This window comes from Pollicipes pollicipes, unplaced genomic scaffold, assembly GCF_011947565.3.
Source record: "Pollicipes pollicipes isolate AB1234 unplaced genomic scaffold, Ppol_2.1 Scaffold_6686;HRSCAF=7923_pilon_pilon_pilon, whole genome shotgun sequence".
NCBI lineage: Eukaryota > Metazoa > Arthropoda > Thecostraca > Pollicipedomorpha > Pollicipedidae > Pollicipes > Pollicipes pollicipes.
The window spans coordinates 23,506,963-23,534,878 of record NW_023596921.1 but is presented as its reverse complement, the minus strand read 5'-3'; the positions used below and the strand labels follow the sequence as shown (position 1 = coordinate 23,534,878).

The window sequence follows — 27,916 nt, the reverse complement described above, 5'->3', positions numbered from 1 at the left end:
GAAACCGTTCAGTGACGCGCAGGTCAAGCTGTGTGGCGGCGTCGTTTCAGTGGTGAAAACCTTCAAGTTCCTGGGCGTGGTGCTTGACTATCACCCTTCATATGTGGACCACTTTAAGGATTTCCGTGTGAAGTGCTTAAAAGTGGTGTCACGTATGACATGCCGAGTAAACCGCAAGTGTATGCTTCTATTGTAGCGTTGGCTAGCCAGGTCAAAGTTGGGGTACACGTGCCTGGCTTATGATTTAGCACGCGGATCTAGGAAGTGCTAGACACCATTCACCACGTATCCATTCGTACAGTCACCGGTGCGTTCCGCACGTGATCCACAGCGAGCCTGCTGGAAGACGAGAATGAACCCCCCCTTGATCTGAGACGACGCGCCTTGGTAATGTTGTATGCGACAAGAATTAGCCAATTCCCCACGCACCCAGCATACAAACGGACCTTCAGTACCCATCAAATACATTACTTTTCTCCGGGAAGGACCAGTAAAACTCAAACACTCTGTGTGCGTGTAAATGGTTAGCTGCACAACCCCGGTGTTGATCAAAACACTAAACAGACCCGCTGCAGCTTATCTCCGGGGCCGTGGCAAGTCGCTCAGCCCATGTGTCATATATGGCCGTGCCAAGTCGCTCAGCCCATGGGTCATATATGGCCGTGCCAAGTCGCTCAGCCCATGGGTCATATATGGCCGTGCCAAGTCGCTCAGCCCATGTGTCATATATGGCCGTGCCAAGTCGCTCAGCTCATGTGTCATATATGGCCGTGCCAAGTCGCTCAGCCCATGGGTCATATATGGCCGTGCCAAGTCGCTCAGCCCATGGGTCATATATGGCCGTGCCAAGTCGCTCAGCCCATGGGTCATATATGGCCGTGCCAAGTCGCTCAGCCCATGTGTCATATATGGCCGTGGCAAGTCGCTCAGCCCATGGGTCATATATGGCCGTGGCAAGTCGCTCAGCCCATGGGTCATATATGGCCGTGCCAAGTCGCTCAGCCCATGGGTCATATATGGCCGTGCCAAGTCGCTCAGCCCATGGGTCATATATGGCCGTGCCAAGTCGCTCAGCCCATGGGTCATATATGGCCGTGCCAAGTCGCTCAGCCCATGGGTCATATATGGCCGTGCCAAGTCGCTCAGCCCATGAGTCATATATCACTCATTCAGTTTCAGAAGGGCTCTACGCATCCCATCGAGCTCAAATAAAAAAGCCCAGAGGCTTATTTTTACAAAGTGCGTACGCTCTGGGCATTTCTACACCGGCGGTGCTAAAACGGCGCGTGGTTCAGAATGCTCAGACGTGTCGTCTCGAAGCAGCGAGCGTATAGCACTGCCCTCTTCGGCCTCCGTTTTTACCGCTGAATTGTGCGCCATTTCGGGCCGCCTTGACTGTGTCTCAAAGATTCAACCTCCATCGTCCACAATCTTCACTGATCCCCTCAGCTCCGTCATAGCGATTGAAAACGCTCAAACGTCCGACACTTATTTAATACTCCTGATTGCAGGAAAGCTCGCTGCGCTGAGAGTAAACGGAGAACACGCAGTGTCGGTCTGGATTCTGAACCACGTAGCGCTGCCTGGCAACGAGCCGGCAGACCAGGCGGCCAAGTCTGCCGCGCTTCTTACAACTGACAGCACGCTGCGAATCCCTGCAAACGACATATCCTCAAAAGGGAATGATTGTATGATTGCCAAATGGCAAATCCGTTGGACCGAGGAACACCATTTAAACAGGTCAGAATTATCAAACCATTCATAGGCCTGGGTGTCATCATTTTTTTTTAAAAATCACGTCAAGAAGAGACAACATTTCCACGCCTACGCATTGGCCACGCGCGCAGCAGGCACATATTTCGATGAAACAACGCCCAAGAGTTTCCCTTATGGAGCAGATGCGGGGAAATGCTGAATGTCACCTTTGTCTATGTTGGCTGTCGACAGCTGTCAGCCAAGAGGCAAAAATTCTTTGTTGGGTCGAAGCCACTGACGTCACTAGTTGGAAAACATCATGAAACAGAACCTTATCAATTGCTGAACTTTCTGTTCACTACCGGTCTTAGTGTGATATGCTCATACTTTGAGCAGCATAACGCTCAGGAAGTGATAGTTAAAACGCGAAACGGCCTCATTAGCCGATGCCTTCACAAAATCCCCAAACATCCGTACCAGTATTTCGTACTGTAGTGGGAGTCAGTAGAAGCCGCGTTTTCTGTGCGCACTTTTGGGTAGGGCCAGTTCTAGCACATACGCTTGCTCTACAAGGGAATCCCCACTTACCGCATGTCTGCATCGAAGCTGCAAAAGCAGTGTGGTGAAGCCTATTTGGTGTGAGCTATTCGATACTAGTGCCCTCATTTTCCCTCGGTGGGAGATGGCAGTAATGCTTTGTGAACAGACGCCGCGGTGGCTGAGTTTGGGGCCGATCGGATCCGATCCGCCTCCTGCGAACGTCGCCATGGCAATTGCCCTTCCGCGATTCAAATGTCGCCTTATTCTGTGGAGCCAGCCCACCTAGGTCGGGATCATGCAACCAGCTTTCATGCTCAGAGCTAAGTAGCGTAAGACCTAGAGGTTTCCGAGCAGTTCGAGCTGAGCTGATCTTAAGACGGTTGCATGGTTGGCGTCTTGCTATCCACGCATGCTACACAGATTCCTTGCTATCCCTTGATATATATCAGACAGCATACTAGTGGCTTACCACATTATATGCACGCTATGCTTAACTTCAGTTTTAATCTGCGAAAAAAGTTTCCGCCAAGCGTCAACTCTTGCAACGTAACCCCTTTTAGCCCATGAGTTTTAGCATAGCCCGTGATATAGTTAAATTTACTTGTCCACATTCTATTCGGACCCGGTCACCAATATGGCGAGTCTGCGACATTTCACGGTGTTAGAGAGAGCCGGAGATCCTGGGCCGATAACGGTGCTGGTTGGTGCCGTTGGTGCTAGTGATCCGTATGAAGGGAGTGCGTGTTGAATACTGTGGCTATAACTCGTTAAGCTAGGGATTAATGCGGTCATCACTGACGGAAATGAGCGGGTTATCCTGAACCAGTGTAGGGATTAGCTCACCGGTAGCTCTGAAGGCATGTTGTCCGTCCTCCACTCGCATGAGGAAAGGATACCGCTTCTGTTCGTGCTATGAGGATCAGCTTCAAGACTTTCTAAACTTCGTGGGTGGCTGCCCTCTCTTTTGATTGGTAGCCCTTAGTGCAGAATAAAAAGGGTCAATATGTCCAGTCCGGTAAGTATGTGCATGATGAAGTCCTTTTGCACTTCACTGAAGGTGAAGAGGAGTGGAATACATTGATATGCATGGAGTAATATGCAGGCCTGTCAGTATATGTGTATCATCATGACCTTCATGATAGGCTTGGGTAAATAAGATATATGATTGCAAAAAAGGCATCCATCCATAGACCAGAAATTGTGATCATTTGGCACTGACATGGTGTAAGAATGCATATCAAATTTGTAATGATAAAAGTCATTGCCAGGACCAAGGAATGCAAGACCAATATTATATCAAACATGGCTTACATAATGAAAACATTAACCACAAATGCCAGATCATATAATATGACTAAAACTGGATTTTTTTGGGTTGCCACATGATAGTGACCAGTTTCAGTGCATGGATAGCCTTTGTTTCAAATTATTGAACTAATTGTGCTTAAAAGACAAAAAAACAATGCCAAAATTCATGCACAATCTAGCCTTAACTGAGAGAAGTGCACATATGATATCTGGATTGGGCAGGGTTTGCAGCAGATGGACCAGGATGATTTTATGGGATACCCCTATGGTTACACTACATATGTAAAATTCAAAAGCTTTATCTGAAAGCACTAAAATCAGTGCATTAATGCTGTTCAGGTTCAGGTGCACAGTGAAGAGAAGTGTCCATCCCCCTCCTTAAACCTAGCAATTTTGTTTTTCACAGTAGATCACTGCAACAGAGAGTTGGAAATCAGCATGATGTACTCACCATGCTCTAAGCCCCTCCCTTCAGAAACCCTGGCTGTCCCATTGATATGCTGCTAGATCAGGCATAGCACAATTTTTAATTGGTAGCATATTTTTAAATGATGACAACATTTTGTATGGGAAGCTTGGCCCCAACAGTGCACTACATGTGCGATGGAATATGTTCTTGATGGTATTTCTTAAACTTGTTGATCACTTGATTTGAGTTATATTTTCATGTCAAATCTGTGGTAACCAGATTTCATGTAAAATACAGCACTGCACATACATGATGGTTAGGTCAAACACTGTTGGTAAAGTGTTGGCACTTTGGATTTTTTGCCAGTTTTATATTATCTTTGGCTATTATATGCATTTTTCAGAAATGTGCAAAGATCTTGGTATATGTGATATGATTTTATAACATTTTATATCCAAAAGTTTGTAGTTGTGTTTGATAATCAGAGTTACTTGGCTGGATGAAACAGTAGGATAGGGCTTTAGGTGTGTAATATTAAGGGATGTATGGTTGCAGACCAGTAACTGTAATGTGAACCCTTCAGAGGAGCTCCAGCATACCCCATAGCTCCACTGTGACTGCTGTAGCAGGCCAGTTGTATATTACTGCAGTGAGCATGCATATGTAATTTGCATTTGATTAGCAGCTGGCAGCCAACAGGGGTATTCAGAAGACAGCATAGGGTTTTTATAATGGTGCTATGGTCTGGTGCTGTTGTAGCTGGTGTGCCATGCATGTGATGTGGCATGCTGAAATATGCTGGCAAAACTTTTCATTGAAACCAGATTTGCTGTATTGGATGGGAAGGCCACAGTCTTGTGATAGAACAACAATGAAATACATGCTGCTTCTTTGCAAACAGGTTTGTTAATGGTATGTTTTTCAAACAATTGTGCACATGCCAATTAAGCACAGCTGACGTCAGCACTGAGTATCTCCTGCACTTGGCCTCAGGGTTCGTCGTCCTCGGGCGTCACAGTGCAAGAGTACAGTGTGCGTGTGCCAAAAGTGCAGCAGAAGCAGAACTGCGTGATGCAGTTCAACAGCTCGCTGCTGGTCGACTTCACAAAGTGGAACCAGGTGAAGATGGTCCGTGAGGTGCCAATCAAGGAGGCGGCTGGCGAGGAGGCCCCAAAGTGAGCACCCTGCGCGCGTCGGACACGTGCTGAATGCCAGCAGCCTGGGTGAAAGTGAAACAACGTGGCAGTGTCGATTATGACAGTGTCGGGTGTATAGTTGTCTGCTTCATTACTGTGCTGGCTTTTTCATTAAATAAAGCATGCTGGTGCACTGAAACTGTACGTATGTACTTCGTGCACATATTATTTTCCCGTGACGCTACCATGCGACCGTCGTACCTTTTCTGAAGGGATATCGTTTTAGGTTCGGCGCTGGCAGCGAATTTGGTAAAGATCTGCGAGAGGAGGCAAGACGTAAGAAGCTGGGCATTGTGGCTAAGAAGCATGCACCGGACTCATACCCGTGGCTCATGAAGGTGGGCGGCAAGGCGGGCAAAAAGTGAGTGCTCGCTGGCTCGTGGGGTAACAGTCATTGTCTCAGATTGCCCATTGGCTTATGTTTCCCGTCGACAAAGCTGACACGCACGTATATGCGCTGTGGAGCATCCCCACATAAGCGTATTTGACCATTGCGAGCCTTCGTGCTTTACTAGAGTGCGTTGGGTTTGCGATCGAGGAATTCGGGGGCAGATGAAGCTTATCATTATCATCAGCATCACCATTAGTCAATCTGCACGGCACAGCAGGGAATTCTCGCGAATCCACAGTGGTGACTCCTAAAACCTGGGAATGCTACGTCTGATGTTGTAGCAATGGGCTGACCATGCTTTCTGTTCATGACTAATGTCGATACCTCTGAAGTGAGGTCTGTTCTCTCCTTTCGGAAGATACCGCGGCGTACGCGGCGGCAGCATCACAGAGAACGCGTCCTACTATGTGTTCACGCAAGCCAAGGACGGTGCCTTCGAGGCCTGCCCGGTCTCTGAGTGGTACAACTTCCAGCACGTGCAGCGATACAAGGCGCTCACGGCTGAGGAGGCTGAGGAGCAGTTCACGAAGTGAGCAATCCGCTGACCTCTGTGGAAAGGGGGTGGGGTGTGGGTAATTTTTTTCTGCCGGGTTCCAACGAGAGCTATAAAAAGTTGACTAGATATTGAAAGTGTGATACCCTGTTTCATCGTGTTGGCGTTGTTTTCTGTTTGCTTTGTCTTGTTAGCGTGCACTACACACATGACCTTTTGTGTTCCGTTGAGCTTTCATAAAGTTCAAATAGGATTTGACTCGCCGTAGCCCGTGATTTTGTCGTTTGGTTAACTCCACGCTCTACCAGCGCTGCTAAATCTTCTGCGGATCGCTGCCCGCGGCTCCTGCGGCTTCAGTAACGCGTTTTATTTGTATGGTGTAAGTTGGCCAGATAGCCTTTTCTAGGCGATTTGCTTGAGCTTATAGAGTGGCCGCTGCTGTGTGCCATATGACGCCGCGACGCTCCGGCCCGAACGTAACCGTGCGAGATCAGGTGTGGGGCACGTACCCAGCACGCCGCTGAACTAAGTAAGGCGTCAACATCCTCAGGCGAGACAAGATCATGAACTACTTCAGCGTCATGGTCAAGAAACGGCTCAAGAATGAGGATGACGTGGACGAGGACAGCGAGGGACAAAAGGACAAGAAAAAGGGCGGCAAGAAAAAGAAGGGCGAAGGTCAGCCCCGGTGGTGTAGTGACACGATGTATTTGTATTATTCTCAATTTGCTACGTTGCTTTCAATTTTATCTATCGTATATTGTGATATTGTATGGAGGACGCCCAGCTTTTTACCGTATATCAAAGTTAGAAAAGCCAAAGTGGGTAGGTAATTTTGAATAGAAAAATAATATTTTGGATAGCTGGTCCAGAACGGGTAAGTTATGTTCGTCAGCGCGAATTAGGTGTGGCAATGGCTTCCGTGTCGTGACCCGCAGATTTTAAACTGACCGACATGGACGAGTGGCCCGACTCCTCCGAGGGCGAGGAAGACGGCTCGGGAGACGAGGCCGAGGACGAGGAAGACAAGAAGAAGAAGAAGAAGCGTGATACCAAAGGTACGAGCTTGATTTAATGCTCTGCACCTGCAAGGTTCGATGCGTTATGGTAACGTGAAGTCCTTGGAGACCTGAGCATGTTGTAAACATTACAAAAGACTTCAGCTGGAGTAGTCGTAATGCAAACTTGTCGCGCTATGCTGCCACAAATCTGGTGCCTGCTTCAAAATGTTGGCATTGTTGGAGCTGGAGAATGCAGATAAAATATTTATCACATGTTTCTAGAGAAACAGAAGAAGAAAAAACGGAAATCGGATGTCAAGGACGAGGCATTCGAGGACAGTGACGACGGCGATGATGAGGGCAGGGAGATGGACTACATCTCGGACTCTTCGGACAGGTGAGCGGGAGGCCTCCAGCGGGGGCGGGCTGTTGATTCTTCGCGGGGACGCCGAAAATCGTGGAGACTCGTGGTCTACAACAGTCATTGATAGCTGATAAATTATCGTGAACTGTTCAAATGGGCGTACGTCATTTGTTTGCGAGCTCAAATGAGGCGTTTTCAGCAAGATTACCCCAGAGTTCTGCGAAGGCTTCAGCTTTGTGCTGTCGTGCCGGTGACCCACGAGCCTGCCGTCGGCCGCCGTTGGACGCTGGCTCTGACCCGCTTTGGCCGGTGCTTCGGCCGATTCCAGCGAGGACGATCTGAAGCCGGCGGCGGAGGAAAAGGGTGTGGACCAAGAGGACGCGCTTAAGCGACTGCTCGACTCGGACGCCGAGGTGGAGGAGTCGTCCGAAGAGGAGAAGAAAAGCGACGGCGAGGACGAGAAAAAGGAGGACGAGGAGCCGCAGGCCGGCGAGAAGAGGAAGAAGAGCAAGAAAAAGAAGAAGAAAAAGGAGGACGAGCCTGAGAAAGAGGAGGACAGCGGCGACAGCGATGCCGTAGACAGCTCCGACGACGAGAAAGCGGCGGCGGCCAAGGCCAAAGGCGACGGGTGAGATGTTGTCTGGTAGTGCGCGGGTGGGTCGTCGCAGCTCAGCGCAGTTTGCTGTCATCCTCAATCAATGAAATTTCTGTTCAATTCTGGCCGTTTTGGCTGTACGCTGTACGTCTGTCGATGACTAATCTACCGCGGCTGTTGACCGTTTTCTAACAAATTAAGTAATCCCTGCTGATCTGAGCTCTGTGCGCTGCTTCTCCGAGTTCCGTTTGCCTTCTCCACCATTTGACCCGGTATGTGGCATGTTCCGCAGTACGGGAAACAGCTCTGCCGCGTCTTCCGGCACCACCGTGACGAAAGCGGAAAAGATCGTCAACGACATGAAACAGGCTGCAGATGGTTCCAACGCACCGTCTGGCGGCAAGCGGTCAAAGCTGGAGTCAGGCGGCATGAAACGGAAGCCGGAGGATGGTGCTGGCCTGACATCTGTCGCCAAGAGGGCAAAGCTCGAGTCTGTGCCATCTCCACAAATCGCCAGGTGGGTAAATGCCTGGCGTTCGTGGACGCTGGCCGCCAAGCTTACCATGACTGGAGTCTCTCCTGGTGCTGGCTGGGGGCCATCAGTGGTTTATCAAGGTGGCATGGGAGTGTTCCGCTCCACTCCAGAGCTCGCCTGACTACTTGTGGGCCGAGGATCCAGTGTTTTTGGGACAGGTCGGCTCACATCTCTCTGGCGCGCTTGGAATGTTAGAGCCACTTGGTGGGACTTGGCCCCCTGAATGAGATCACAGCCACGCCACTTATTGCTGTTATGCCTTCGGCTACCAAACATCCCCGCCTCGGTGACGCCTCCAGTGGCGTGGGACGTTACGCCTTGTCGTTGGCATTGCCCCCCCCCCCCCTCCGGTGGCGTGGGACGTCACGCCTCGGTGACGGCTTTGGTGGCGTGGGACGTTTCGCCTTGCCGCTGACATTGCCCCCCCCCCCCCCCACTGCAGCGACACGGGCATCACGGAGGAGGCAGTGCGGCGGTACCTGACGCGCAAGCCGATGACCACCACCGAGCTGCTGCAGAAGTTCAAGAGCAAGAAGGTGGGCCTCTCCTCTGACCAGCTGGTGCCCGTCATTGCGCAGATCCTCAAGAAGATCAACCCCAACAAGCAGACCATCAAGGGCAAGATGTACCTGTCCATCAAGAAGTGACCTGGCGGGCAGGACTCGCCGCGGGAGGAGACGCGGCGTGACGACGCCTGTGCTCTAGCTCACCCCCAGCGACGGGCGCCCGCCGGCGTCTGGCGCTGTTGACCGCCGGGGCCGACGCGCTTACGACCCGGCCTCTCGTTCGAGGTCGGTCTGCGGCGGCTGTGGACACTCAGGCCAGCGGACGTGCTTCCAGCGGCTGCCGGCCGGCATACGCTGCCGTCTCCGGGAGTCCAGAGGCGGTGCTGGTGCGTGCTGAACGCTGTGTCGGTGAGGCGGGCCCATCGAGGAACACCCGCGCTATTTATAGAACATGGGCCATCCGAATACACGGCCGGGCCGAGAGGTGTGAGGTGGCGCTCTGTGCCGGGCGGTTCCGTTCAGTCATCGCCGGCGAATGGAGCCATGACTCTGCCGGTGTAGCCGCTGCGTCCGTTTAGCTACTGGCACGGGACACGGAGCTGCGCTAGCCTAAGCTGGACGGGTACGATTAGGTGCTAGAGGGCTATATTCTGTTCCTAGGAAACAACGCGTCTCCGCTGAAGGATCAGTTGTTCGGGAAAGGCATGCCCGGGAAACAGTCCGGGCGCCCCTCAAATCAGCCGTATGCTTGCTCTAAAACACCACAGCAACTAGTTTCGCTTTATTCCAAAACGATGACCCACTCAAAATGATGCAGCGGAGTTCAGCAAAACCTCACACTCTTGTAAGACGCATGCTGATTTGGTGAGAACATGTGCTGACTGCCAGACACCCATAAGTCATCTGAGAACCGAGAACACCTGTTCGAACATCCGATGGCAAACCCCGTAGCCGGGGTCAGTGAGTCCTTACAAAACAGCTTCTCATTCATGCTGGGCCGTGGCCGAGGACGCCTGCCACTGAAACAGCACCCACAAGAATGCCGAGAAACGCTTGCCGAATAGCAGCAGTAACCAGCAGCGTGTTGTAACGCAGCCGACCAAGCACGTGTCCACGTCCAGCTACATGGCATTGTCCTGCGCGCCGTCTGGGCAAAAGTTCCCAGCTCAGTCGTCTGCCAGCACAGCCGCGGCCGCCTGCCCGCACAGCTGCCTTCACGCACAGCCGCAACGGTCTGCCTGCGCAGCCGCAGCCGTCTGCCTGCACAGCCGCAGCCGTCTGCCTGCACAGCCGCAGCCGTCTGCCTGCACAGCCGCAGCCGTCTGCCTGCACAGGTGCAGCCGTCTGCCAGCACAGCCGCAGCCGTCTGCCTGCTCAGGTGCAGCAGCCTGCCCGCACAGCGAGCAGCGTACCGGCCGCGGCACGTCGGACGCCGCCGCGAACGTATTCCCGCACACTCCGGCTCTCCCAGCATGTGTCACAGACAAGAGATCGCACACTTTCCGCAGTGAGAGCAAGCGACTCATTTCCAGGCGTCTGACCATGCGGCCAGCTCTGCCCACGTCCTGCACAGGCAACCGCCCAGCGCGGGCGAGATTCCTCACGACCGCATTCATACCAGCGGCCGCGAGCAGCGTCAGTCCGCAGGCTCGGCGGGCAGCTCCGTGCTCAGCCGGCGTTCGGACCGGGGCGACGGCAGCGTCCCACGACGCCCCCTCGGCGGCTGCCGCCGCCCGCCTTTCGCCCGCCCCGCCGGCCAGTGGCACGTCATGTGACTGCCTGGCCTCACACGGCGCCGTCACCCGGCGGCGGGTCACGTGGCTCGCATCGCGACGTCCTGGTCGTTGTCCTTCTCGCCGTTGTAGAATTCGTTGTCTGGCTCCACTCTGCGAATGGAACGCGCTCGTCAAGATCTGTTGGGGCAGGGAGGGAGGGGCTGTGCAACGTCCCAGCTCACGACCCGCTCCAAGAGGAAGCATCTCACAGGCCTGAGGATCGGTACAATACGTCAAAGACAGCGACAGACATCGCTGCCACAAAACGAGCCACTTACCAAAGCGCTAAACTCAAACCACGCGGGAAGTTTCACATGGCACAATGCAATGTCTGCAGCGGAGGTTTGGGTTACAAGAAACTGCGATGCCTAACGCGAGCCGCGACGCAAAACCAAGCCACTCATGCGCCTATCACCGTCATATCGCCGTACAATGCGCGTGGGCACCCCGAAGAATTCTCGGACTGGGGAGCCGCGACGGCCGCCGGCCTGAAACAGGCCTGAGTCACCAGAGGACCGCCGGGCGCCGGCGCACGGTCGGCCTCGCACCTGGCGTTCTGCTCGTCCTCCGGGTCGCGCTCGTCCGGGTCCTTCTCGTCCTCGTCCTCCTCCTTCTTGATGAAGTCCGGTGGCCGATCGTGCATCTGCACACTGGGGAGGTACCGTGGCGTCAGGGCAGCGATGGTGCGTCCGCACGCGAGTGGGCCCCTGCTGTGTTTAAAGTCCTGGCGAATCTCCACAACAGACCGTCCACATAATCTACACCCGAGACACGTTGGACAGCAGCGCCTGTTTCCTAGCATCCCATCCGCCTTGAGCAAACTAGCCCGACCGTCTCACGGGGCAGCAGCATTTAGAAAACATTAAAAATAACAACGCAACAAAACAGGAGAAGCAAAAACAAAAGGAACACCGACTATCCCTGCCCTCTACCGTAATGTTTGTGCCACCAGTGACCGCTCCGCTGCGCAGTGCACATCAGCCCGACGTGGCCGGCACGTGCGTACCTGCGACACTGCTGGAACCGACAGCCCCTCCCCCAGTCCGCGTCGCCTGGCGCCGGACGCGCAGCCTGGCTCCACATCGACGGCGGCTCACCTGGGCGCGAACTCCACCATGCGCAGGTTGTCGATAGTAGTGCGGATGATGCTCTCGATGTACGCCTTGGTGTTGCCGTTCTCCTGGCGCGGGATGCTGTCCACGTGCAGGCAGAGGTCCGGCGCGAAGTACTCAAAGTAGGCTGGCGGGGCACGGTACGCAGCGTCAGTCGGCGGGGTGAGGGTGGCCATCGGGCGGGCGGGAGCGGACACGCCGACGCACTGATCGCAAGAGGTCGGTCGGGTCTGCTGGCGACGCGGGCAAACGACCACCAGCAGCAGCCGCCGTCATCGTCCGGCAGAACAGGCGGCCAGGATAGCAAAAGCCTATACAACGGAAACACCGACTAACTACAGGTCTGCCAACTTGGATATCACTGTTCAAAAATGATTAGATAGTCCTTGGCGGAGTCTTTAAGACGTGTTTTGCCATTTGAATGACAGGACGACCACGCCTGCCACTAACAGCAGTGATACAGCGCACACCAAATACTAGACGCCCATCCTGCTGCCCAGCCGGCTCACTGGTGTAGGGCAGCTCGTCGCTTATGTCGGTGTCGACCAGGATGGAGGTCTCGTACGTCCAGCAGCGCGCCACGTTCTTCAGCACGTAGCCGCCGCCGCCCAGCACCAGGGTCGGTACGTTCAGATCCTTCACAAACTTGACGCATTCCCTGCACAGAGCGAGTGCATCAGTAATTACAGGGAGAACGGATTATTACCTGGTACGGGGCGCCGTTGCGTGATCACGAACTACACGTGTGTTTAATGGGCCGTTCTGCCGGGCCGAACTGACAGGAATCTGGGTGACGCGGGTAAATGGGCCGGGGTGATAGAACCAGACAATTTTTGGAGCAGCGGAGATGAAATGGGGGTGAAGATGACTTGAGGGAGAAAATATGATTTGCAACAAAATGCGTTGCTGGCAGTTACCTGTTTTGGCAGGCGACAGATACAGCGTGACGTCTTCTCGCGACCAACACCAGCTACACTGTATCAGTGCCACCCAAGACAGAGAGCCTTTTCAACTACACCCTCAACACTCATGTCACAGGCCGCACCATCAACACCCCGGCCGCTGCACCCACTCGCTAGAGCGGCGGCCTCAGCCAAAACTGCGCCGCTCCCCGAGACTGACCCGTGGCCCTTAGTGCTGAGGTTGAAGCAGCCGAGCCGGTCGTACGCCAGCGAGTCGGCGCCGCACTGCAGCACAATGGCCGTCGGCCGGTAGCTCTCCATCACCGCCTGGGGCACAACACGACAGTTTGACAGGCGCCACGGCATGCATACGGCAGAGCAGCAGCGGACTGGCTGCCTACACAGACGCTTCATCCAGCGTCTGATTTGTCATCAGAATCGCCTCTTAGCGCTGAAGCCTACAAACACATGAAGCGCTGCTGTTGAATTCACACTGTGGCAAAATGTTAACGAACGCGTTAACAAAGTTTTCGTGCGCCAGCTTCGGGCAAAAACCGCCCGCAGCAAGTTAAAGGGTCACATCATAAACACTGTATCGGGTCCACAAGCACTCCACAAATCTGCGTCCTCAGCTAAAGCCAGTGCAATGCCCAACTGCATCATTCATTTCCCCACACCGAATCGGCGAAGCGCGCAGATTCACCGTGATGACGGGCTTGAAGATCTGCATGTAGCTGGGGTCATCGATACCGCCCTTGAGCGGCACGTTGACCGAGTAGTACTTGCCGGCTTCCGTGCCGAGCTCGTACATGTCCCCTGGCCGGACGGAGACGCGCCTCAGGTCAGGGCCCGCGGACCCCGCGACTGCGGCCCCGAAGCCCACCGGACGGGCAGGGGGACCGCGGTCCGTCACATCACTCCTAGTCTCGACAGGCCACCAGGCCATGGGAGACTGCGACGCGCCAGGCGTCTCACAGGGCAGCACTTGTGAAAGGCGCCTTGTAGCAGCCGAGGCACCGCGTCATCCAACGAGTGCAATACAGCGTTCTGAATGTGTTGCAAAACACACAATAGCATGCAATGCTGATGCCACGAAGAAAAACTGGTATTCGAACGGTTATGCAGTCATGCTACTCGCAGAAAGATGAACTAGAAATGGGCTACCCATATGCTGGTGTGTCTCGTTGGTCTGTGAAATCGAGTAGTCAAGGTTTATATCGCTAACAGTATGCAACTCTGTCCCATGATTCGTTTTACGAAAGCGGCCATCGGTTACTGTAAAAACCCTGTGAGCATGAGCCTTCAGTTTCCAACAGACTTGTCTTCGCAGCATACCGTCCTGCCTCCCGCCGTGTTCACTGTAAGCTTACTCAGGCACCTGCCAAACACCGAACCCGACCGCCGAAGCCGGCGCGCGTCGGCCGTCTGGCCGACCCCCACCTGTGCCTGGGAAGAAGCCGTTGCCGTACTGGTGCAGCGACAGCGTCATCACCCGGTCCGTCAGGTAGAACGCCTCCTGCACGCCGTCGCCGTGGTGACAGTCGATGTCGATGTACAGCACCCGCGGGTGGTACCTGCCGACATCGCCCAGCGTCAGAGGCGCTCGGGGGCGCGGCTGACGGACGACTGCATCTCTTGCCACGACAGCATGCTAAACGGGTGCTGTGGCACGTGTGGCCTGACAACGGAACTGGAGTGTTAATCTGGCTGTCAGGCCCTGCGACTGGAGTCATAAAGTGCACAGGCTGTAGATAAGCAAGGCTGAATCCTGGCTGGACGCATGCTGCAGGTTCGCGAGACAAAAGTGATCGTGATCGCGTGAGACTGTGACGTGCCAGAAACACAGGTTTTTTTGCACGCTTTGAAAACACTTAAGGCTGGGTATCACTGTGCCCTCTGACCAGGGCCTCACTTCAAAAGTTCCAGAATGGCGACGACAATGTCGTTGATGTAGCAGAAGCCCGAGGCCTCGAACTTCTTGGCGTGGTGCAGACCACCGGACCAGTTGATTGCGATGTCACAGGTGTTGTGGTTCAGCTTGGTTGCGCCGTCGAGGGACGCCCCCGTGTACATCGAGCAGAAGTCGTACAGTCCGTCAAATACCGGGCTGTCGGGAGACAGCAAACACGAAGCCAATGTCAAACCAACACACTGTTAAGTAACCGGAGAATGGACACGAAGCCGGTATCCAATGCCGAACTAACCAGCGGGCGATTCACAAGAAGACTTACAGCCAAGAGCTTTGTGTGATTAAAATAAAGCTGATGTGAAAAAGAGAAGGCCCATGGCGATCGCGATACTGAAAGGAAAACCTACGAACTAGATTGGCAAATGAACACACGCGAGTCCACGAAGCAGGCCGACCGCGCGGCGACTGCATAGTCAACACCCACTGACCAGTCATCCAGGCCAACATTGAAGTGTGTGGCACTCTTGGAGAAGCCGTGGATGTTCATGGGTGTGACACGCTGCAGGAAGTCGATGTACTCGCCCGAGTGGAAGCGCACCATGTCCTGGCTGCTGGCGCGGTATGGCTTGTACACGTGCATCTTCTTGTAAAGGCCATAATTGAGCACAAGGCTGTGTGTCACTGCCAGCCGGTGTGGCTTCATCGGGTGACTTGGTCCTGCCAGGCCAATGTCAAAGTGCTCACTTCTCCATCTAGCGATGATGTGCAATCACACCATGGTATTTATTGCCTATGGTGTCAAACATCTGCCACACATGGCAACATCACCAATGGGGCCACACATGGCCCCATTGCTGATGGGTATTAAACAATGGCAGTGGGCCCTGATAAGCATCAAACAATGGCAGTGAGCCTGGATACCTGTCAATTGATGGCGGTGAATACAGCAGGCCCCGCACAAAGGTCAATGCATGCAAAGGTACTATGGCCTGTAGCATTAAAAAACAAAATTTCCCTTTTTCATGTGATCACCTGAGCACATAACTGGGAATCTAATTCATATGTCAGTGGATGACATGATCCAACAGTAAAACTACATGTTTGCTAATGACCAGAACTATTAGCAGTTGTGTACATCTGATTGCTGGGAAATTATTTTCAAAAATCAAAAATATATGTTCATCTGATTGCTGGGGAATTTTTCTAAAACATGACCACACACACAATAACAGGCTCATAACAGGTTGCGGCACAACACAAAAACAAAAGCATTAATAATCTAATGAATGTAGTAAAAATGTAATTTAGTCATAACATACAGTGCATTTTTGCAACACTGGTAACAAGGTTATATCACTGCTCTTTATTAGTACTCCCTTTATTCTAGTGTTAGCAAAACTGTGAAAATACATCCTATGCTATCTGGTGTAGCGGCAACATTGCAGCAACAATTTCCGAGCATGTACAGCACAAATCTTAGCACTAAGCATTTGGCACACCATCACCACCAGTTTTAGCACATAGAGTAAATGTGTCATAAAATAATCTTGCAAAAAAAACTTCAAGACAAATTCAATTGCATGTTTTTATGAAAACATGGAAACTTCAATACATCACAGCCTAGTTTATGTTTTGCACACCCAAGCATGTGGGCCAGCACACATATCTCATTTAGGCATCCTGTGAACTATGTGAAATTTGTCTAGACTGGCTGTTAACATGCCTACCAACCAGCGCACAATAAATCCACCACTGCACCAGTGATATCAGTGTGCTGATGTGGCTTGAGCTGGGGGCTTCCAGCTAAAACACCAAACCTCAGTCAATGTGCTTGCGTTTAAGAATTGTGCAACCGCACATGCAATTGTACTAAGGGTTAACATTTTTCTGTAAACAAATGTTCTAACATAATTTTTGCATGAAATTACCATCACATCTTTAAATGCCTTGAAACAATGACTACTGTTACATACTGGCATTGCTGCTGAAAAAACAGGACTCAGTGTTTGATTTAAGATGTGCATGCATTGACATTGTTACCGCCATTTCTAAACACACCGGAGATGTTAAGTGCATACGCATTTTTTTGCAGTCTGGTCTGCCAAAAAATCGCGAACTTTTTGCAGTCAAGGACTGGTAACACCGCTGAACTTACCAAAGTGGAAATTTCCAACATCAGGGTCATAGAAATAGGCAACAGTTTTATTGGATGTGCTTGTCATGGTGCTTATGCTATATATCTCAAAACACAAACACAATTACGTTAAAATTAAAGCAGTTAATTACTCTGATCAAAATAACAATCAGGCTTCAATTAACAGAGAGCCAGAAACCCCTCGCAGCTCGGAATCAGCCCTCATAGAGTTGATTTGTAGCACCTCGACATAAAATTGGCCCCGACGATTCTGGCCCAATCCCCACTCCTTCCCCCCTTCTCCAAACACGGCCCCGGACACACTGTCAAACGTTGGCGGGTGCTAGGGTACAGAGCTGATAGCGCAGACATGCAACAAGGTTGGGCGTATAGCGGGGTGAACAGGCTCAAGGTAACGAAAAAGTTATCTGACCTTTATCGAAATGACGTCAACTGAAGGCTACCAGATTGTGACTCGCGTCGCAACAGTTATGTTCCAACGTATGCAAGACCTTGTTAGCATGACTATTATGTCATTATATCCTCTAAGTCATATGTCATCTATGTGTCATTATGTGTTACCATTATTTCATTTATGTTATGTCATTATGACTATTACCTGCATTGCATGTCGAAATCCAACTCGTACTTGATTCGCCTTACCAAAATCGATTCTGTCTCGCCGTGCGTGGGGTTTATTCCGACCGTGACCCAGAGTAACTCAGCAAAACTTTAGGTCAACCAGAATTCTGGCGCCATTCGACATTTCACGCCCGCAGGCGATTGCGACAGAATCGATGCCGGTTACCGCGTGGTGGTGCAAATCACCCACGTTGTGTTTTCAGGGCATTATGGTCGTTTAGAACCCAAAGAGGACATTTATTTCGATAACAAAGTTAAAAAGCACTGTATTCACATGCGTACGAGCATTAAATGTCCAGTTATGAATATGACGTTTGTCACACCAGTCCACACAACAATCAACTCGGTTGACTCAGCTCTGACTTCCCCCAACAAGAGGTCCCGAGTTCATTCCACCCTGACGCAAGGAAATTTGTTGTTGATTCTGGCATCATCTCTGAATTTTGTCCGGAGAATCAAGCATGACCACACCACAGCTCTGAGCATACGTGAACATGAACGTGAACGATTCCGGTCCACTGGCGCAGGAACTACTAAGAATGCCGTCGCCACTGAGGCACTCCTACACCAATGCGAACTAACGAGCAATCGCATCCATAGGTTATTGAACTGTTTCGCGTGGATGGCGCTGTAGCGCAGCACTTGACACGTTAAGGTTAGGAGAAAGCGGTGTTACCGCTGTGGTCACAGATCTTGCAGCCACGTGGACGGGTGCACAATTCACCCTCGCTCACTGACAAAACAGGGTTGCGAATATTCTTTATTTTATGAGTATGTGTGCAGTGAACACCGTTGGGCTACAGTTTGTATGACCGCGCAGGTACAAAAATACACGGTGAGATTCTACATGATATATGCCACCATGTGGACGGACACAAGCGATTCTCCAGCTATCAACAACCGAACACGGCATATAGCTGGTCAAAAACGGTTTACCTAAGGACAGGAAGAAATTGTGATATTTCAAAACAGGCAGAGGACCGTAAAAACACGTCCAAATACACAACCAAGTGAATGATCCGACACACCAGCTCCTGCCATGACAACGGCAGCCGAAGATACTGCGGATGGATGGAACAGATATCGCACCCGGCACAAGCCTCATGCCGTTCAAACATGACGACCAGCAGAACTGTGGTGGACAACTAATTCGCATAGTTTTTAAGCAGCCTCTCTTCGTGTTAACGAACATGGCAGATCATTGGAATGTGTATCCCAAAGCGCACTAAAGGGCCCCAGTATCACGACTCTACGGGCAAAGAATGTTATCGACCGCATTCCAGATCGTCGCAGCAGCCTGGCACCGGCAATGGGACGGCGGCCACCATAAGTCTCTGTAGGATGATGTTCAACAGGGGGAGGTCGCAAGCACCGGAGCGGACGCCATCAGAACAGCCTCGGGAGCGCGGCCAGCAGCAGGAGGGCGGCCACGGAAGCGGACACTGTTGAGGCCGTGTTACACTGCTCGTCATACTGACAGAAGCAGTATTCCACCGAGTCGTAGTAGTCCCTAGAACAGAAGCACGTGTCACTGGTAGGCACTACACGATTCGGAAAAATCGAGTGAAAAAGAGCCGGATGAAAAAGTCGAAGGCAAAAATTCGAATGAAAATAGTCAAAAGGGATACAACTTGACAAGGATAAAAGTGGAATCGGAAAAATCGACAATATAAAATAATCAGCGGAGAAAACCAAAAAAAAAAAACAGCGCGCAGGAGAAAAAGCCGAAAGCAATAATAATGACAGAAAGTCGTTGGGAACACAAGTCAGGAGGAAAAAGCAAGGTTGAAACAATATTTCAACGGACAGAAGTGCGGCACGGACAGACCGCCATTGCGATCAAAACAAACAAGTACGCAGTCAAGAGAATTTAAGACAGGGGAGTCTCAACGATTCGACGCTTGGCATAACAACAGGATGCTGCCGACTGCACTCGGATGCGCCCGTGGATTCCATGGGTTTGACTACCCTGCATCCCTTAGTCCTCTAATTTGGGCTCGCGCTCACTCGGCAGGAAGCCAGCCATCGAGCCTTCGCGACTTAATCATGCAAAATCGGCCCTAAGGCTAATCCCCGATTCACTCCGACTTCGCGACTGTCGGAACCTGGTTCCCAAGTGTTAGTTACACACATCGGGCACCGGTTCGCACTGGTGTTCTCCAATATCTTATCCCTGTCGACGTTCATCCTTCTCGACTTTTTCCAATTCGACTTCTAATCCTGTCGATTTCTTAGCCTTTTATTTATTGTCCTTCGACCTTTCGGATTCAACTTATCTCCCCGTCCACTTTTTTGGTCTACTTTTTCATTTGACTTCATGTCCCGACGGCGGACACCACACAATTCGGTTGATCATGTTGCATCTGCACGTCAAAAGCGCATAACGACACCAATACAGCGGCAGCCTGCGACTGAGACCACTACTGCCCGCAAAAGACACTTTGAGTGTAATGGCTAGGTTGAAGGCCCTGACTTCCGCGGAAGAAGACAGGGTTCGATTCTGCACATTGGTCATTGTTGAACTATGAAAAAGTTACGCATTTGTGCAGATAGCCCTTCTACCATGCATCGCCGCAGCCGTCGCGGCTGGGTGTGGTCCGGTCGGGTGTGGCCCACCCACGTCATCGGGTGTGGTCCATCCACGCTGTCGGGCGTAGTCCACCCACGTCATCGGGTGTAGTCCACCCACGTCATCGGGTGTGGTCCACCCACGTCATCGGGCGTGGTCCACCCACGCTATCGGGTGAGGTCCACTCACGCCATCAGATGTAGTCAACCCACGCCATCGGAGGTAGTCAACCAACGCCATCGGGTGTGGTCCACCCACGCCATCGGGCGTGGTCCACCCACGCCATCGGGCGTGGTCCACCCACGCCATCGGGTGTGGTCCACCCACATCATCGGGTGTGGCCCACCCACGCCATCGGGTGTGGTCCGCCCACGCCATCGGGTGTGGTCCACCCACGTCATCGGGCGTGGTCCACCCACGTCATTGGGCGTGGTCCACCCACGCTATCGGGCGTGATGCACCCACGCCATCGGGTGTGGTCCACCCACGTTATCGGGTGTGGCTCACCCACGTCATCGGGTGTGGCCTACCCACGCCATCGGGTGTGGTCCGCCCACGCCATCGGGCGTGGTCCGTCCGCGCCATCGGGTGTGGTCCACCCGTGCCATCGAGTGTGGTCCACCCACGCCCAGCTGCGCAGCTCACCGCTTGGTGTCCAGCTCCTTCAGGCTGTTGAACGTATAGAGGCCGAGCCGCGGGTCGTCGGCGGCCCTGCGGCAGCCCTCGTAGTGATCGGCCGGCACGTCTCGCCGATTCCACTGCAGCACGCTCAGGCAGTCGCGCGTGATGAGCGTGTCCGCTGGCGGTACGACACGGTCCGTCAGACACCCCCACCCCGCGGCGGCTCCCCCCCCCCCCCCCCCCGTCGGAGCCACTTCCGAGTGTCACCGAACACTGCTCGATCCGGATCTCTTCTCTGGTATCGCACCGCCCAGCCAAAGGCGTGCAATCACACGCATTGTGAAGACACAAAGTATATAACGAATGCAAGGTAAGATAAGTGCTAAATGTATCAAATCAACATCATGTGCACAAAGGTTACCATGTGTGGATGGAATTGAACCACTTTCGACAGCGAAAAAAAATGCACTGTATCGAGATATTCCATTGAGTTGACATGGGAAGTGCGCTGCGCGGTTCCTTCACCACGCATAACCAAAACATCATCATAACATGTCTTACCCCCCTTCTTTTCTGTGACCTTCACACAGACATCCCACGGAGTAGGGCAGGAGATGCTCCAGTAGAGTTGGGGCGAAAAGTCTTCCCCGCAGCCCGGGTGTGTGCTCACGCACTGATAACACCAGATGGCCAGGCCTGAAGCCAACAAAGCGCCGGTCAACGCCGGTGTCAAACCAGTCTTGACCTGGTAACGTCACGCCTGCGGTCGCCCACTTACAAGCTGACATGTCACGCTGGGAGGCGGCGTGGCCGGAGTGGCATCGACAGCACAACACATCGGAGCGAATGCAACGATACGATTTTGCGCTGGTTATGGTCATCCCAGCGGCATCGCCAGAGCAGCTTTTGTCAACCCTCCAATTTGCGTGACTAAAAAGTGCAACCTAGCTACATGTACGCCTGTTCTCGAACAACGTGACACGCGCAGACGCATTCTGTTAGCAATACTGGGAGCCCATTGGAATAGATTCTTCAGTACTATGACGCCATGGTATCATTAATATCCATCCATGATAACGGTAAGTAGTGAAATCTATGAGACTTTGATATCCTTTGCCTGTCCTTTTACCCTATGGCTTCTTTATCGCACCAACCACATAACGTCGCATCATATTATCGTATCATGTGCCACAATGTCACCAAGATCAACATGATGCCGTTTTTGGCACTAAGGGGTCATCATCCACCACGGCACGGGCAATCGTGATAAGGATTTATCAAGTTCACCGGAGAAAAATGATTGTCTCTTTTCGGATCAAACTACAGCTGGGAATTCGCAGATCCTAGTGTGACTCGAATTCGAACACATCCTCGGTATTATAATATACTATAATAGACTCTATTCGAATCTTTGCATCGAGATTCATGTGGCCCGATGAAAATGCGGGTGGGCGAACGATGCGGACGGGAGCAGAACCCATATAAACGTGTTGCATGTGGATTATTCAAACGTAACGGGAACCCAGCCGTTGTTAATTACATACATCTGGGGACTTAAGACATGACTTTCGGCAAGTGTGGTTTTGCGATTGCCATCCCGCTTTTCTGGACTTGAATCATCGTGTTTGAAATTCAGGGATTCGCAAGATTGGACCCATTCGAATCCATTCAGATCAGTATCATCAGAGGGAGTGGGGGCGCCTTGTACTCCGGTGAGCGATTGTTGTACACAACGCTAAATAACTTGGCCATGTATTTAACGTGGAAATTAAGCTGACACTGATCACTTCCTCATACAATATTCTGAAATCCACTGCCGGCAAAAGTACCAAACCAAAGTCCTTCTACAAAATCTGAACAGCATCACAAGCATAATGCTTAATGAAAGTAGCCTTGTGAGCATTGCAGCAGTGGGACTTGCGAACTTGTGCACCAACTTCCTTTATGAACGTACCTGAGAACATCACCTTGAGAAAAAGCAGGCCAAACACAAGGAGGAACCCTTTTTGAGTATTACTGGGGAAGGTTTAAAGTGTTCTTCATTTATATGGGGGTTTGAACTGAAATAGCCACCTTGAAGACCTTTCGGTGCAGTTCACAGCTCCGTCCTTCCTCATCCCTCTAGTTTAGTTTTTATTTTAAATCCTTCTAGTTTCTGAGCAGCAAGCTCGCGTAAACGGGCGGGGATATTTCGAGGAGAGCATTCACAGTCACCCTGGGATTTATTACATCATAATAACGCCATTCGAATCCTGCCATTCCATAACCATGCGACGATGGAAGCCGAAAAAAAATATAATGGTCCATTCGTTCATATCTTGCGTTCGTGAGCATGATATCCGGATAAAACGACCATCACTTGGCTTTCAGTGTTGTGTAAGGTATTATGGTGTCATCAAACAATGATGTTTTGAGGAGCACATTTCTAAACAGAGAAATTGTGTGGCCTCAAGCAGTCTTTCTCCTTAAAAGGATATGAACAGTTATAAGTGAGTCTGTTTCATCATATTTGATGCTTATTTCAATACCATCAGATGTGAATCATTCCCTGTATCATTTTCCCTGTCCATCCCCCATACCTGGCTTATTGTGCAAAACTATGTTGTTGCCTGAAACTCATTTCCACATCCCCAGCGAGCACCAAGCTGTCTGATGTGTAATGCATATTACTTTATATTGGTGCATTTCTTAATTACTTTATGTAACACATTAGTGAATCCACAAAACATGCAGCATTACATATCTATTTATATATCTCCTTCCCTTCCAGAACACAAAGTAAACAAAATTTCTGAAGCCTTGTCATCAAATGAGAGCTCACACTAAAACACCCAGTTTGAGCCTTGGAATAACAAGATCTAAGGATGAAACACTGACAGTCACCATATGAAACAGCTATGAAGATCCCAAACACTGACTGTTGTGAACATGTAGTGAGTGTACAACTTGCATACAGTAATGCTGAATTGCATGGTCTGCAAACCTGCTGACATAAAGTGATCAACTTTATTAATCATGATTGGGGCTTTATATCTCACCAACTGCTAGGGTCATTTCTACACAAATGCCTTTCATAGCTGTGACATAGGATGCAGTGGTGTCAAAGAAAGGGCCAAAACCCGAAACTGACAGGTACAGAGCTGAGTACTCTTGCCATTATACCACTGCTGCCCCTCCTAATTGCCTTAAATAGAATATTACACTACTTGAGTGAATCACAATATATCTGCAGTCAGACAAACTTTTCCTAGTAGTGTGCTGAAAGCACATTCACATTCAGACAGCCTGACATCAATCCCACTCCCAGTTCTGCAGGCTAAGACTGACAAGTTGGTACCACTGGCTGTAGGTCCACTGCTGGGGAAAAGAACCACTGTAAGACACAGCATGAACCATATTCTATGTATGTTCATTAATGAAGACAAGTTCCACATACAACCACGCTGAACTAAATCGAAATGACATAACAGTAGTGCAGATGCATTAGAAATAACTTCTGGTGTGCATGCCGATTAATGTAAGCCACACAATGTCAATTAATTCATGAGCACACATACTTACTCTCTTGTATCTGCATGCCAGCCACAACCAGCAGTAGCACCAGTTGCTGGGGCATGACCATGATGACCTTTATAAATGCTTAGTTCATCAGAATACTTCCTTCTGGAAGCGCAATATGCTGAGTGCACAGCACAAGCAGTATAAAATACCTACAAATACTGACCTGAAAAGAAATATTCATCAGAACAGACATTTAAGGGGACAAAACTGCTAAACCCTGCTCAGCTAAATCATTCAGACAAATTGTGGCTTATGGCCTAAAACAAAATGAAGATTAGGTAGTATTGCTAATCAAAAGTGATTAAGACAACTAGTATAGCTATATCATGTAACCAGCACTAAGTTAATGGTATGTCAGTCTCAGTTGAAAAGTGCATTGAGTGACCTGTCACTGGCAGTAACATGGTCAATGCTGCAACCAAAGCTAGTCAGATGTTGGCAATGGTGTGATGCTCATTGGTTATGTTGTATGCATGCATAGTTTTGCATTTTTGTAAATTATAATCTGACCACATATCTAAAATGACAAGGCCACACTCAGCCTGTTCAATCCTGCTAAGGTGAAAATCTCCTTGGTACTCCTTGGAAGAACACAGTGACATCTGACAAGGCACACCAGAAGCCCTACAAAACAGGCCTGACTGTGAGTGCCTCAGACCCTTTGGCCTGCCACCACCATAAACAGGTGTAATTACAGGAAGAGGGTACAGACATTCCACTTCCCACACTCAGGTTTTGACTTGGACCACATCACCTTGATCAAAACTGCCACAGACTTGTGCAAAACAGACCACGATAGAAAGCTCAAGATGTCATACCACCCGAAGTCATGTAAGGTAACTTGGCATACCAGTTAACAGTTCAAACTACCTTCCTGGTGATGGAAGACATGATTGTGTTAATGAGTTTAAAAAAGTTGCAGATCTGTATCAGGTTTTGAACTGAAATAACCATCTTGACAATTATTTGGTGCAGTTCACAGCACTGTCCATTTTAAGACCTAAGCTCCACTGAGCCACACAAAGAGGTGCAGACTATTTCAATGTCACCAAGGCATTCATGATGACATAATAATACCACTCAAATTATGCCATTCCACTGGCCATGCAGCAGCCAAGGCCAAGAAAATACAATTGTTTTGCTCATACCTGGCCTTTGTGAGCACAATATCCAGATATAATGGCTGTCAATTTGCTCTCAATCAATGCTGTGCAAGGTATGGTGATGCAACCAAACAGTGACATCTTCAGGAGCATAACTACTAAATACAGAAATTATGTTGTCTAAAGCAGTCATTTTGGCTTAGAAGTATAAAATTAGTCATAAACAACACACTTCCATTATATCTGTTGCTACACTACCTTAAAATGTGAAATATTTCTTTTAAGACCACATCTGATCAGTTCTGGGAGGGAAATAAGCTTTTCATTTGAATTTAAGACTGTCATATTTGTCCTGACTGTGTCTTACAAGATCAGTATCCTTAGGCCTAGCTGGCAGCCAAACAACAAAAAGACTACTACACCTAACACTTGTAGCATAATAGTGACAGATGATGCCTTAAAAAATGACTTCATTTCTCATGCATAGCAGCATTGCTACAAAAATAAAATTGTGTGTGACTGTTATCCCGAGGTCTGAGATCAATGCACAGTTAACACTTATTTCAGGGCACAGATAGCCAAAGTTTCAAGAAATTATACATTTGCAAAGGTGATTTCAGGCAGAAAAAGTTCACAAATAGGTTTTTATCATGTAAGATAAACAGTCAGCATGATTTTAGCCTAGCCTGAGCTTCATAGAGACAAGCACAACAATTACCTCCAAATGCTGTATAAATGTCCAACACATTAGGTCAAATTTTTCAGACTGGGTGGCCAAGTCTCAAACCCTATGAGGAAAATGTACGACGTCCCACACTGAATATTCCCATAATTTGGGACTGTTTGGTTACCGGACCGGGAGCCTGACGAGAGCGGGACCTACAGGCCTAGTGGCCTTTTACAATTCCTGATCACCATAAGGTAAAGTAAGGTAGGGAAAATTAACATAATAATGAGCAGTCAGTTTCATACCACAAACTTACAGCTTTCACCATTCCATATCACTGTGCATCCAACCATCCAGGAACAATAAACTTCACAAGGGCTTTACCAGCTTAATGAAAAATGGCACTCCTTAGTAATGACAGGCAGTTCATGGCACATAAGGCCATATCATGGTAACTGAAATGGTTTACACTGCAAGTTTGCATTGTGGGACTGAATACAAAGACATAGGAACTCAGCCTAGTGTGATTTTCCCCAAGCTCCAATATTTATAGCAATAGACCATAAGTCAGATGATCTTGACATGGGATGAGAAGAACAATCTGAGTCCTGGTGTTCTGGATTTCAACTGAATAGAAAAAAGGCATCCCATATCTACAATAGTATTACGCTAATGTAATCATAACAGAGTCATAACATTAACTCAAGGTATATAAATTATGAAGGCATAGATCACGACCGCACAAAATAAATTCAAGGCTTTGAGAACAGTTGGTACTGCATGAAACAACATTACTAGGCTGATTTCACAAGCCATTTTAAGGTCATAAGGGCTCCGCAAAACACCACACCACACCCTATTACAAACAGCCGCATTCCCACTGCGTCTTAAACATATTTGAGTTGCGAACCGTTCGCAACCACGCAAACGTCTGTCAAGCTAGCAGCAGATTGATATCCAATTGCCAGTTGGATATTGCGGGGCGTCTCGATTGCCGCCAAATTTGGTGTGCAGGGCCTTCTCAACACGCTGATTCCGAAAATCAACGTCTTTGGGGTGGAATTTTGCGTAATTTTCGAGTTATACGCTGCGTAACATCCCAATGTGATATTGCGGGGCGTCTCGATTGCCTCCAAATTTGGTGTGCAGGGCCTTCTCAACACGCTGATTCCGAAAATCAATGTCTTTGAGGTGAAATTTGCGTAATTTTTGAGTTATACGCTGCGTAACATCCCAATGTGATAATGCGGGGCGTCTCGATTGCCTCCAAATTTGGTGTGCAGGGCCTTCTCAACACGCTGATTCCGAAAATCACTGCCTTTGGGGTGGAATTTTGCGTAATTTTTTAGTTATACGCTGCGTAACATCCCAATGTGATATTGCGGGGCGTCTCGATTGCCTCCAAATTTGGTGTGCAGGGCCTTCTCAACACGCTGATTCCGAAAATCAAAGTCTTTGGGGTGGAATTTTGCGTAATTTTCGAGTTATACGCTGCGTAACATCCCAATGTGATATTGCGGGGCGTCTCGATTGCCGCCAAATTTGGTGTGCAGGGCCTTCTCAACACGCTGATTCCGAAAATCACTGCCTTTGGGGTGGAATTTTGCGTAATTTTTGAGTTATACGCTGCGTAACATCCCAATGTGATATTGCGGGGCGTCTCGATTGCCGCCAAATTTGGTGTGCAGGGCCTTCTCAACACGCTGATTCCGAAAATCAACGTCTTTGGGGTGGAATTTTGCGTAATTTTTGAGTTATACGCTGCGCAACATCCCAATGTGATATTGCGGGGCGTCTCGATTGCCTCCAAATTTGGTGTGCAGGGCCTTCTCAACACGCTGATTCCGAAAATCGATGTCTTTGGGGTGGAATTTTGCGTAATTTTTGA

The 27,916-nt window shown here is 50.1% G+C and overlaps 3 protein-coding genes across 7 annotated transcripts; 1 reads left to right on the top strand and 2 right to left on the bottom strand.

Moving 5' to 3' along the window:
- Positions 1-2,936: 2,936 nt before the first annotated feature.
- TfIIFalpha (transcription factor IIFalpha) lies at positions 2,937-9,543 on the top strand. The gene is made up of 10 exons (XM_037232178.1): positions 2,937-3,250; positions 4,946-5,127; positions 5,375-5,509; positions 5,898-6,068; positions 6,583-6,710; positions 6,971-7,090; positions 7,316-7,430; positions 7,726-8,025; positions 8,285-8,509; positions 8,970-9,543. Exons 1-10 carry the CDS (start codon positions 3,239-3,241, stop codon positions 9,172-9,174), a joined length of 1,593 nt encoding a protein of 530 aa, XP_037088073.1. The 5' UTR covers positions 2,937-3,238; the 3' UTR covers positions 9,175-9,543.
- A 256-nt stretch (positions 9,544-9,799) lies between these two features.
- On the bottom strand, positions 9,800-17,227 carry HDAC3 (histone deacetylase 3). Its single transcript, XM_037231247.1, has 10 exons — positions 16,887-17,227; positions 15,220-15,448; positions 14,735-14,929; positions 14,263-14,396; positions 13,526-13,638; positions 13,043-13,149; positions 12,430-12,578; positions 11,906-12,047; positions 11,357-11,458; positions 9,800-10,919 (listed from the first exon to the last, which is right to left on the bottom strand). The coding sequence occupies exons 1-10, from the start codon at positions 16,951-16,953 to the stop codon at positions 10,847-10,849; spliced, it is 1,311 nt and encodes a 436-aa protein (XP_037087142.1). The 5' UTR covers positions 16,954-17,227; the 3' UTR covers positions 9,800-10,846.
- Positions 17,228-18,255: 1,028 nt separating this feature from the next.
- crim (QVR superfamily protein crim) lies at positions 18,256-26,954 on the bottom strand. Of its 5 annotated transcripts, none has more exons than XM_037230657.1 (5): positions 26,939-26,954; positions 24,259-24,421; positions 21,259-21,393; positions 20,722-20,875; positions 18,256-19,017 (listed from the first exon to the last, which is right to left on the bottom strand). In XM_037230657.1, the coding sequence occupies exons 2-5, from the start codon at positions 24,317-24,319 to the stop codon at positions 18,894-18,896; spliced, it is 474 nt and encodes a 157-aa protein (XP_037086552.1). In that variant the 5' UTR covers positions 24,320-24,421; positions 26,939-26,954; the 3' UTR covers positions 18,256-18,893. The 5 variants fall into 5 exon arrangements, with proteins under 5 accessions (XP_037086552.1, XP_037086549.1, XP_037086551.1 ...); XM_037230654.1 differs by lacking the exon at positions 26,939-26,954 and adding an exon at positions 26,884-26,938; XM_037230656.1 differs by lacking the exon at positions 26,939-26,954 and adding an exon at positions 26,896-26,937.
- Between the last annotated feature and the right edge of the window lie 962 nt (positions 26,955-27,916).

What these genes read in the sequence shown, in the direction of transcription:
- HDAC3 (XM_037231247.1), bottom strand. Translation starts at nt 16,953, where the DNA reads ATGACAAGCACATCCAATAAAACTGTTGCCTATTTCTATGACCCTGAT. An exon ending in GCCATTCTGGAACTTTTGAA is followed by an intron (nt 14,397 to 14,734) that starts GTGAGGCCCTGG and finishes CGATGTCGGCAG; the next exon opens with GTACCACCCGCGGGTGCTGT. An exon ending in CGGCTTCTTCCCAGGCACAG is followed by an intron (nt 13,639 to 14,262) that starts GTGGGGGTCGGC and finishes CCGTCCGGCCAG; the next exon opens with GGGACATGTACGAGCTCGGC.
- TfIIFalpha (XM_037232178.1), top strand. An exon ending in GCTGGCGAGGAGGCCCCAAA is followed by an intron (nt 5,128 to 5,374) that starts GTGAGCACCCTG and finishes ATATCGTTTTAG; the next exon opens with GTTCGGCGCTGGCAGCGAAT. An exon ending in GCTGAGGAGCAGTTCACGAA is followed by an intron (nt 6,069 to 6,582) that starts GTGAGCAATCCG and finishes CAACATCCTCAG; the next exon opens with GCGAGACAAGATCATGAACT.
- crim (XM_037230657.1), bottom strand. Translation starts at nt 24,319, where the DNA reads ATGGTCATGCCCCAGCAACTGGTGCTACTGCTGGTTGTGGCTGGCATG. An exon ending in TGGCATGCAGATACAAGAGA is followed by an intron (nt 21,394 to 24,258) that starts GTAAGTATGTGT and finishes TGTTGGCTTCAG; the next exon opens with GCCTGGCCATCTGGTGTTAT. An exon ending in AAGGAGCTGGACACCAAGCG is followed by an intron (nt 19,018 to 20,721) that starts GTGAGCTGCGCA and finishes CTTCTGTTCTAG; the next exon opens with GGACTACTACGACTCGGTGG.